This window comes from Rhagoletis pomonella, unplaced genomic scaffold (assembly GCF_013731165.1).
Source record: "Rhagoletis pomonella isolate Grant_MI unplaced genomic scaffold, Rhpom_1.0 Rhpom_scaffold_00011, whole genome shotgun sequence".
Taxonomy (NCBI): Eukaryota; Metazoa; Arthropoda; class Insecta; order Diptera; family Tephritidae; genus Rhagoletis; species Rhagoletis pomonella.
Genome location: NW_023458565.1, coordinates 21,896,242 through 21,908,030, shown reverse-complemented (window position 1 = coordinate 21,908,030; position 11,789 = coordinate 21,896,242). Strand labels below are relative to the sequence as shown.

Here is an 11,789-nt window from a genome sequence, read left to right as displayed (position 1 = left end):
AAAAAAAAATCAGTTGACCAACCGTCTGATCGCCGGAATTGTAACCATTTTTGTATTCACATTGTAGCTCCAGCGCTTGCCAGTCATATTCTTCGTTGCCAACAACCACAGCCATCAATTCATCGGGTTTGAATATTTGCAGTACACGTCCCCAGCATACCTTTAAGATTAAAAATTCGTTATTTAAATTACTTAGATATAAATTGCCTAAAAATTATTGCCTTCATAAATCCTTTACGAAACGCGGTAAACTGGTTCTCCACTGCCTTGTTGAAAATAAAATCAACATATAAGTCTACAAACTCTTTTCTGTAAAAATGTCTGTTAAGCTTGTGGCTAGTTTAAAATTCCACCGACTTACTTATTCTCCAAAGTAACAGCTGTTTGGCTACCATTAGGTTTTAGCTCCTCGGTTATCGATTCACCAAAGATATCACGGGATATTTCAAAGTTTAAGTTGAAAACCTCTTCGAAATCGATTTGATTGTAATTCAAAATGGATTCCATAGAATTGGCTAATGCAGGTGAAATGTCGCGCAAATCACTAATATCAACAGGTTCATCAAGTAATTTTTTATAAAGCGCCAATGGGAATGGTAAATTTATTATAATAAAATTGTATATCGCTAGGCCACAAATCACTCCAATCAAGAAGTACATATCCTCTGTTTCAAATGTAACATCAGCAAACCAAAGTGTACGTGAGTCCTCAAATTCTTTAAACATGCCGTATTTCGGATCCAAAAGGTCTCTTAATAACAACATGAAGAACTCTTTTCGAACACCACCAGCGTCTTCGGCCTCTTCTCCATGAAATTTGATCTGTACAAAAGTGCATAAAAAATTTTGTTTTTATTTCGAAAATTGAGTGTGTAAAATTTTAAACAATGCACTCTCTGATACTTATTTCGATGCAACATCAACTTATTAGTTGCTAATACATACTTTCAGTGGCTTTTTCAAGTCGCTTTGACTATATTGCATTATTTCCCGCAAAGTGTCCTGCACTAAATTCTCGCGAGAAACATTTAAAACAATGAACTGTGAAATAGGCGTTCCAAATGTTAACAGCGAAAGTATTCCCTGCAAAAAATATAGGAAAAATAACAAATGCCAAAGCATTTATTGTAAAAAACTAAAAAGATACCGAATTGGCGGCGTTTTGCATTGCAGCATGCATCTGGATAGCTTGATCTGTCTGCAGCAGCGTTGTTTTAGCTGATGCATTGAACAAAAACGGATAATTACATATATTGAAAGTATCGGGCTGCAAAGGAAAAAATTAAAAATTAATTCCACAAGGTTTCAATGTAGTGTTGTTTGTGCATTAATTTACATTCTTTTCAAAGAGCCAATGTATGTAATCTTGTTGAATGTCAACATAATCGGTCAGTTCTGGCCAGTGGAAAATGTCATAATCTATTTTTTCAGCACGCTCTTTATGATTAATGCGATGAAGCACAACCAGCAAATTTAAAGCTGCTGACAAGTTGGAATTGTAAGTAACGAGCTGTATACAAAATATAAACACAAGTAAAAAGTCGCATTAGCAAATGCAAAAGTCAAAGATTTCTTTTGCTTTTACTGATTATTACCTTCTTTTCAAAGTGACCTCCGGAGTTTGCAGCTATTTTAAAACTGATTATGTGAGCAACTACATTTTTGTAGCTCGACACAAAGTTTTCAAACCATTCAATAGGCGTTTGGGCCCACCACATAATGACAATTTTCCTAGGTATCTCCTTAAGTCGAAGTACAGCATTGCTAAAAGGCGTATGAAGATTTTCATAATTTTTAGAATTAACAAATTCATGATATAAAGGCAAAATTAAATAAAGTCTTAAAGTTTCTACGTCCGCTGGCGATGGCATGAGGGATGTAATTATTTCATTTGTAATTTTGTCCCAAATCTATAAGGTAATCAACAAAAAAAAATATATATATATAAGTAATATTAATATGCTTCGTACAACGTGTACCCACTATTTGTTTAAGGCTTTCGTGTTCTACTTTACGTATGTAGTCAAATGTTTGTTTAACTTCTACTAAGTCAACCCCAGGTTGCTTCGAGGTGCAACAAAAATGCTTATCTCCAAGCAAAAAGGATCCATTAAGGCAAGCTTGACTTTTAAAAATCACTTCTACGGTTGTTAATAGGTCCAAGTCGATTGATGAATCCTTCTCCACCATTGCACATTGCTTGGCTAATTCACTAGTTATACACATGATTTGAGTTTTAGGCCTGTAAATAAAAGCTCTATGCAGTTAACTCGCTCTCTGTTATCTTTAAATCACATACTCGTAAATGCGACAATCGAAGGCAAGTATATTGTCAATGAATTGAGAGGTAGTTACAAATGAATGATTGCCCCCACAAAAAATTTGCCGTATTACAAAACCCATGTCTGGATTATCTTTGGTCTCAGTATTCAGTAGTTTGGAACCGCTGGGAGATACCTGAAAGATATGATTTCATAAACTTTACATCGAAATTAACAAAAACAAAAAAAAGGGATATAACATACCCAAGGTCCAACCATGACTTGTGGCAGCGAACAGCTATTCACTTTGCGTGTACCGAATTGTCCAAAACAACCTAATCCAAAACCGTACACCCTACCACGAGATGGCACTAAAGCAAGCGTATGTTGGGCTCCGCATGAAATTTGGGTAACTGTACTACCCATTAACTCAGTTACTTTTCTTGGCAATACTTCATTCATGTTGCCGCCATGTCCCAGCTGACCGTATGAACCTTTGCCACATGTGAAAACACCACCATCGTTGGTTAAAAATACAGAATATTGTTCACCACAGGCTATATAGCGCACACGCAGGCTACGAATTGTTCTCAATTGTGTTGGAAAATGTCGATGTGTAGTGTCGTTTAGTCCTAATTGTCCACTATTATTGCGTCCCCAGCCAAATACAGCACCAGATTTTGTGATAATGAAAGAATGATTGCCCCCACATGCGATAAAAGCAATAGGTATTCCCAGCAATGAGTCTACAATACGAGGAGAAGTGGCGTGAGCCAATTCACTTGGCGGTGATACTCCTAATTGGCCATAGATGTTTGAACCCCAAGAGTATAAAGCGCCACCTGTAGATAAAATTTCATTTATAGCATTTTGACAATTATAGGTTGGTATACTTACAATTAGTTAATGCAAGACTGTGATTATAACCGCTTGCTATTTGTATAACAGTTTGAGTAGCAAGTTTTTTGATCATTTTCGGGGAAGGCACAACATCTAATCCATCTTGTTGTGCCAGTTGCCCATAGTCGTTATGACCCCAGCTGTAAAGCTGGCCCCATTCACTGAGCGCTAATGAATGCCTAGCGCCACCACTTATTTCCGTGATAACAGTATTACCGAGATCATTTATAAGCTCTGAAATGTGTTAAAAATCGTAAGTTTACTAAAGAATGAAGATAATGACGATCCAAATATTTATTTATTGTTGTGGTTTTGCATTTCGTCGTTTAAAGTACAAAACCGCGTAACTGACCTTTTTTGCCAAAAATTGGATTTGCTCACCGAAGCTCTTGGCTTAACCCTTATCCATTCGTCCTAAAATATACCAACCAGAAATGCGGTTAGTTTATAAAAGAGAGAACAATTTTGAAATATGAGTGTTTTTACTCTCTACAAAATAATTTATGCAACCTCACGTACGTGGTTTTGCATTATCTTTATGCGCGGTTTTGCATTACGTCAAAACGCGGTTTTGTACTTTAAACGACGATATGCTTGCTGATAAAGTGTTTTAACGAAAAATATGCCACTGTTAAGAAATTTTAAAATGATATATTTCAGGTTCACTATGGCCAATAGGGAAAGCAATTAAAGCGTTACTTGATCGAGTAACCAATTTCATTCATGACCTCAAATTTATCACACACCTGCTGAAACGTCTATAGTGCTGACAATGCTACAAGTTGGTGTACAAGAATTTCATGGGGAAAATAATCATATAGTTTTATATTTAGTGTATTCACATACGTGGCCGCTTAGTCATCTGTTGGTGACCCAATTGACCAAAATCATTACATCCGCATGAGTATACTTTTCCGTCTGAAGTCAAAAATAAAGTATGCTCGAGGCCGCATCCTATGCTGATTACAGAGTGTTCTGGTTTCCAGGGTATTTCTCGGGGTTCCAAAATCTAAGCGGAACGTGTGTCACTATTAATTTGTATCAAAATCTTAATAACTAATTAACCTCTTCTTCCTCAATGCCGCCCAGTCCAAGTTCGCCATGTTCTGTGTTGCCCCAGCCAAATATGGACATGATTGTATTGTCGATTTCTCCTTCGCGCAATGAACTATGCTTTCTTCGAAAACACTGATAACATTTTCCAACTATCTGATTTTATTTTATGTTTTACAGCTATATATTTCTCACCGTTGCCTCTTGATCTGAAAGAAATATATGTAGGTCATTACAAATTTTTCTTCATTTATTAACGGCTAATTAACATACTATTTTTAAATACATATGTGTGTGGACTCAAAAGTTAACAAAATATTTGGGGAATCAATAGTATGCAAGGCCATTATCCACGGATTAAACAATTTTGTATGACATGGCGATTATTATTTTATGGCACGTTAATATGCATATATAAATCTACATACCTTAAAAGTTTAATAAAACCTGTAATTTAAATCTCTGATTTATATTAATTACACGAAAAAAGAAAAAAAAGATTTACGAAGCACTAAAGTGACTTTTATATTTTTCCATCTGCTTCTAAGAATTTTGAAATGAAAACAAAACTACAAAAATGTGACAGCTCAGAAAAGAATGGAAATAAATGTTTGGCAGCACTGCAGAGTTGCATCACTGAATTAAAATGTCTTTTCGAAAAGAGAAAATATCCCAAAAAGTACGCGAGAATTAATTGTCCTGAAATTTGGTCATCACGAACGTTTATTTAACCCAGCGATACGAATCCAGAGATTTTTGGTAAATCCGTCAAGAGTTCAAAGATAATCGTAGCAATATGTACAATAGCATGAAACTGAAAATATGAACAGCATATAAATTAAAGGTTTGCCTAAAAATTTCTTCAGCAGGAATTAGCAACTTCCCCTTCCCACACATTCTGACTAATCCACTTTTAATAAATATTTACTTAGGGCCAATTTCAAATGAATATTTAAACGGCACTTAAGTTTAATTGTGGATTTTTGTTTAAATGTCATTTAGCTTCCGTTCGACTTTGTTTAAATATGTCCAACAATTGGCAGCACTGCTGCTTGTTCCTTGAAATTGTTGTTGCATTTGCTTGTTTGTTTACATTTTGTGCTGAACAGCTGATTGATTTTTGTTGGGATTTGGTGGGATTGATTAAATAACCTACCTATCAATCTTGGTTGCTTGGTACAGACACAGGGTTGCATATATCATATTTAAATAGCCAATATTGGTCATTTAAGTGCAGCTTAAATATATGATCTTAAAACGAATTGTTGAAGTTAATCGACAATCTCTACTTTAATAGGCCATCTAAAATTGGGCTTTACTAGTGCAAGGCTATATTACTAAATTTGTCTCTTTTCTGTCGGTTTTATTTTTCATTTTGCTATAAATAAATGCGATGAAAAAATGTTTAAATAAATTATTGGGTATTATTGTTGGGAATCTCCTGTAGATAAACAGAGTTTTGGGGTACAAAAATATTGGTTGTTAACTATTCTATATTATTTCTACGAAAAGTTGTTTTTATTCCCCATATAGAATGCATGGAAAACTTTGGGCGCTTTGAGCGACCTCTAAATATTTTTTGAATTCAAAATAAAAAAACAAGGGTATACTTTTTTTCGGTATAGAACAATCCTAGGAGGTGAGCATAAAAATTCCGACTTTACTTTTTCGAATGCATTTTTGGAACACCTTAATATACATACATATGTACATATGTGCGGATGCATGTATGAAAATATCTATGTACATATTACATAAGTATGTATGTATGTAAGTACATAGCATTTCTGTCTCTTGACTTAACGTAAGTAACAGGCGCCATCATTTTTCAGAGTATCCTACTTACCAGACGCTAAAGCCGATTATCTTATCTTTTGCCCAGTATTTATCCTCTCGACACCAGATCTTTGACATCAAACATGCCTCCGAGCCCCGTTAAATATTGTCATTTGCCGTTATTAGCAATCATACATACATACAAACATAAGTGGCAGCTAGTGCCACGCAGTGAAACATAAATGGCTTGAGGAACTGGCACGTTTTTTCACTTTCGTAGACTTCGGATATCTAAAAATAATAGTAGTTGTTTGTTGTATTATAGTATGTGTCATTAACTTACGCTATGGGAAATTATAATGTGTTTATGACATTTAATTAACCACAGATTCTATCGTGTGGAAGTTAAAAGTAAAAATACCTAACTAAATAACTTTCTCTCACGTTATACAAAAATCACACTCTTTAAGTTACTCGTCATGTGGCATGGACAATGGATACATCTGATGAAGCTGCTCTTGGAGTTTTCGAGAGAAAGATTCAGTGAAAGATTTATAGACCTTTTGCCAGTTTTCGGACTAAAGTACTCCAACCTTCGTCATATTCCAGACAACTGCGACCAAGAGTGAGAGCTGTGGCTTTCTATGTGTGAGCAGTGCCCTCGACCGCCCCCTGTCCACCCTCGGGCAGAATGACCTTACAATCGCGCATGTCCTGGTTATCGCCTAGCGATTGCTGAGCTGACATGATGCCCATCTATCTAAGAGTATACTAGATGTTATCATGCCGCTCTTTGTCCGGCGATAATGTTTCAAGAGTCCCTTTCCTAGCTACTTAAGCCGGAAGCCTGAACCAAGTACTGATGGAAAGCTCTCGACAGAAGACCCCTCCACAAACCCTTCCGTTCAGTTTCGATCTATCCGTGAAGAAGTTCACTGCTTCCTCCCTCCAGAAGTTCCGCCCCGCCCAATCCTCCCTTGAACGAAAGTGGGTAGAGAAGAAGCTGCTTGAAGCCATTTCGGTGGCGAAATAATCGATGTGATTAGAAAAGAAATCGAAGCTCCCTAGAACTCCAGAGTCCGTAAGCCGGCTTCCCTGAGTTTATAATAGCTGTTCGCGACGCGGCAATTTTGCCTGCCACGCCGACAGCCACTACGTTCAGCATTACGTTATGTACCAATATGGCAGTGGTCCGCAGTGCTTCACTAATACCAATTAAACCATCCCGTTGTTCGTGCTTCAGCTGCTTAGCTAGTGTAGCCTTTGCAAGTGAGTTTCACCAGAGCAGGGCGCCATAAAATGTAAAAGACTTGACTACGATCTCGTAGAGCCAATATACAACTTGGGGCGAAATAGCCCATCTCTTTCCAATAGCTCCCCTACAGCAGTATAAGGCCACTAATTGCTTCCTTGCCCTTTGCTCGATGCTTGGCCTGCACGAGAAATTCCTGTTAAGGATCAAGCCTAAGTACTTGATCTTGTCAGTTTTACTGAAGCAAGCTCGAAGGTCTAAATCAATGGCATTTTTTTTATTCTTATTATCCAAAGCAACCAACGCTATACATATGTATTTGTATAACTATACGCATAAATTTGTTTAACAATGAAGCAACGATTCGGAATTTTTGCCTTTAAGGTAAAGGGAAGTTTCTATGTGTGCACGTTTAAACACAAATACATACACATGTATGTAAATTTATACGTAATCTCGAATTGATATTTTCTTTCGCTGCATCTAATTTTCACTAGTCTTGCCAAGATTCCATTTGTCAAATGGAAATGATATTACAATTACAATGAAATAACAATTAAATTTTCTAATCAACTTAAATTAGTATGTATCAAAATACAAATCACCGAGAATTGTTAATGTCATTCAAAGGCAAAACCAAAAAAACGAAAAACGTTTTGAAACTGCTGTTGTGTCGGGGTGTCATGTCGTATGAGTGTTATCCCACTCTCCTTCGTTTAGTAAACACGCCCGAGGGTTTCTTCGCTTTTTGTTATTATTTTTTGTGTGTAAATATTTTCCTGTACATATGTATGTATGTAAGCATGTCACACATGTCCTTCGCCCTTAATGTGTATGCTGCTTTGTTTGAACGTTGCAAAATATAATTAAGGCCTCAAGCGGGAAATTGTTTAAAATTGCATTTATTTATGTATGACTACGTAATAGATATATACATACGTATGTACATATGTACATATACATATGTATGTTGGGTGTATGCAATAATGTACGTCGTGTTTTGATTGCCCCTTAAAAAAGGAAAAAGAGCAACAAAAAAAGTACAGCAAATAATAATGAATGTGTGGTGTACTTAGTTAGGTCGTTAAGTAACATAAATTAAAAAATAAAATTAAAATTTCCGCAAAAAACGAACAGCACAGTGATATAAACAATAATGAAATAGCAATACCTGGGAAGTGATGACGTTTTTCTTGCAGGTATTGTCGTGTAAAGCAAGAATCGTAATATGACATCAAGCGCGCCAAAAATCTTGACATATATACATTAAAAAAACGGGGTCTCATTCCTTTACGCGATTAAAAACCAAAGACGGCAAATAATTGATATTTTTTTAAATTTAATTAAAAAAATCAACATGTTCTAAGCATCGAAAAAAAAACTCGTGATCGCTGATATGTTTCTTCTATATTCTGTTATAATTTTAACCAATAAAAAAAAATTAACATTTGGGTTGTATTTTTTCACTTGGAGGAAATTATTATTACTTAATTTTTATTTTTTTGCTTAATGATAACAATTATTATTAAGTTTTAGTTTTTCACTTAATAGCATCGAAAACACAAAAGCTATACTCGCGTGATTTCCATCGTACCCTTTTCGGAGGTAGCGACACCACAAAAAAAAAGAATAAGTCTCAAACTTTTCATAGAATAATCATTTTTTTTCAATGGAAAAATAAAACTCAATAATGGTTTTTATCTCTAAACGCATAGATATATATAAATCATAAAGTAATCATTTTTTGTGACCGAAAAAATAAAAATAAAATTATAGCAATTTCTGTCGAACAAAAAACTAAAACTCGACAATAATTTTTATTTTTGAGCGAAAAAATATAAAATAATAATTAAGTTCTCATTTAAAATATTTTACTTGTAACACCGTACCGACAAAAATAAAAAGAAATTCGAAACACGCGAAGCAATCGACTTTAGGCCAAATACAGCAAAACTGCGTTTTTAGTTTTTCTCTCTGACGTCAGGATTTTTTTAAAGTGATTTTTAGGTTCAAAGATATGATTTATTCCAAAAATTATTTCATAATTTCAGAGCAATGTTGAATGCATAGCTATGGTTACTCAAATTAATTTTAATTTTTCATAAGAACGTATTGTCATTATTGTAATAAAAAACTTTTGTGTGATGCTTTGAGGGCTTTGTTCGTCTTCTGTTGTACTAAAATGTTTATAAGTATGTATTTGCTTGTCAAGACAAATATATTTATGTACATTTATATGCATATTTATACACAAACGTAGATTTAATTTTTAATCTTTTTGTAGTCTCTTAGTGTTGTCTCTTTTATACATACATATGTAAGTACTTAAGTAAAAACGTGGAAAAAAACGATTTTTCAACTTTATTTTTGCTTGTGTATGGCCCTTAATTTAAGTAGCTCACCTTTTGTCAGACATGAGTTTTTGCTTGTTCTTTAATATTTAAAGGCGCTTTCCTTGCATATGAGTATCTAGGTATGTATTTTAGGGAACGCTTAATCTGCATGCATAATATAGAATACTTAATACAAATGAGAACAAATGCTTTAAAATCTTTGCCGTTGGGAGGCGGCATAAAAATTTAATAAGCTTGATAAGGAGAATATGTTCAGCCAAACAGATGGCTAAACTTCCCAAAATGGCGAAGATATATGTCTTTCCATCCGTCATTTTGCATACCTACTGTACGAATTGATTAAACCTTGATTGCGTTTTAACACAAAAATTGAAATTTTGAAATAATTCTGTATATTATTAAACGTGCGATATGTAGCTAAGAGAAAAAGTAAAATGTGTATGGAAATTGACGCGAAAATGCTTCTTATCAAAAAGATGACAATGCTATATTGTATATGAAGAAATTCTCTATACAACTGCAGTGGGAAGTACTATGCTGCGACTGATCACTTTCGCTTAAACTATGGGCATATTAAATGATTTTTTTTTGTATGATATATGTGGTGCGAAATAATGTTACTCATACGCCATGTACGATTATCCAAGTGTTTGATGAAATCTTATAGGAAATAACAACAATTGATAAAGCGAAAGCGATAAATCGCAGCGCAGTACTTCCCACAGCAATTATGTAGAGCATTTCTGCCTCTATAAGGTAGTATTTTTATGTTTTTGATTAATGCATGGATTTGACGCAGCCAGAGTTCTGGCGTTGAGTTGGACACATTTTGTTAGTTTTTCAAATTCAAAACTGATTACTGCTAACGAGCAGGTCTTGGCGTAATGCTGTTAGCCATTTAGCAATAAGTTTTTTAAAAATGAAATTAAATTAAAGAACCTAAGTATGTATGTATATATTTTTCTTTTTAAAACAATAAAAAGTAATAAACAAACGAAAATTAAATTAAAGGTGAAAATAAAGCAAAAGGGTTTGAGTGTGTTAGAGGGAGCGCAGAGTGCGCTGGAGAAATTTAAACGGTCAAACACCGAGGATTTTAGTTAATATTAAAACTAAGTTCATATGATTTATTAGGATTTTCACTTCGATATACACAGAATGAGATATGCATAATTTAAGTCAAATTTATTTTAAATATATACTCTACTATATATATATTGTAATTTAAATTAAGAAAAAGCAACAACAGTTTACGTGGCGAGCTTAGCTCAGTGGGTAGACCATTGACTTTGTAATCCGAGATCATATCCCAGTGACGGCGGTTGAAAATCAGACTTCAGGAGGAGTTGTGGTGATTTCCGAAATAGCAGCTATAACTTCTACCAAATTTAAATTATTGTGGTTTTTCCAAAAAATTTTCATTAATAACGCCCTCAGTCTCTTTATTAAAAAAAAAAAATCATTTATTTTACTAAGCAAAACTGCAAGAAGGTACAAAAATTAATATTTGCTTATTTTTACGGAAAACGACAGTTGTTAAATGAAAAAGTTTAAATGTGATATAGAGTTGAAGATCAGTGAGTATTAACAGTGAGTATTAAAACTAGTCGGTTTAATTTTTGGGAAAATTTAATTTATTCTAAAGAAATTGGCAGCTTATTTCACAGCTGTCAAAATTTTAATTTCGTGATCAGTGTAAACTAAAAAACTTAAAAGCGCCATTTTTAAGAAGATTTTCTTAGTTTAAGAAAAACTGACAGCCCCATTGACAGCTGTTAACTGTCAAACTTTTAATGTGACATACAAATCGTGGTCAGCGTATCTAAAAGCCTAACCTGTGGCATTTGTTTTTTTATTATTAAAAAATTTTTCGGTCTATTGACACCTGCTAACTGTCAAAAGTTTTGGTGTGATATACAATTCATGATTAGTGTGTCTAAAAACCTAATCAAAGGCATTAAAAAAAAATCATTATTTTTTGAGATATTGACATTTGATTTGACAGCTGTCAAGTGTCAAACTGTAAATTTGGTGACACATTCAGATTTAGTATGATTCTACAGATTTAGTGAAATCGTTACGGTCCTTCCTAATTTTTCGCGTAAAACATGGCCCCTCCGACCACGTGCGCCATTCGATTTTTTCGTCCAAAAATGCCAAATTGACTATAGTGTAGTGCATGAAATAGGACCA

The 11,789-nt window shown here is 34.4% G+C and overlaps 2 protein-coding genes across 6 annotated transcripts in view; one reads left to right on the top strand and one right to left on the bottom strand.

Moving 5' to 3' along the window:
* The window catches only part of LOC118746841 (E3 ubiquitin-protein ligase Nedd-4), a 48,105-nt gene that overhangs the window by 2,991 nt on the left and 33,325 nt on the right, over positions 1-11,789 (top strand). The window lies entirely within an intron of this gene.
* LOC118746840 (probable E3 ubiquitin-protein ligase HERC4) lies at positions 23-6,146 on the bottom strand (the record flags this gene model as incomplete). Of its 3 annotated transcripts, none has more annotated exon segments than XM_036480785.1 (14): positions 23-160; positions 222-309; positions 362-822; positions 946-1,083; positions 1,148-1,267; positions 1,337-1,510; positions 1,596-1,910; positions 1,984-2,242; positions 2,300-2,457; positions 2,526-3,103; positions 3,159-3,395; positions 4,008-4,170; positions 4,227-4,423; positions 6,061-6,146. In XM_036480785.1, coding segments are annotated over 13 exon segments (2,898 nt in total), but the record flags the coding sequence as incomplete, so codon positions are not given.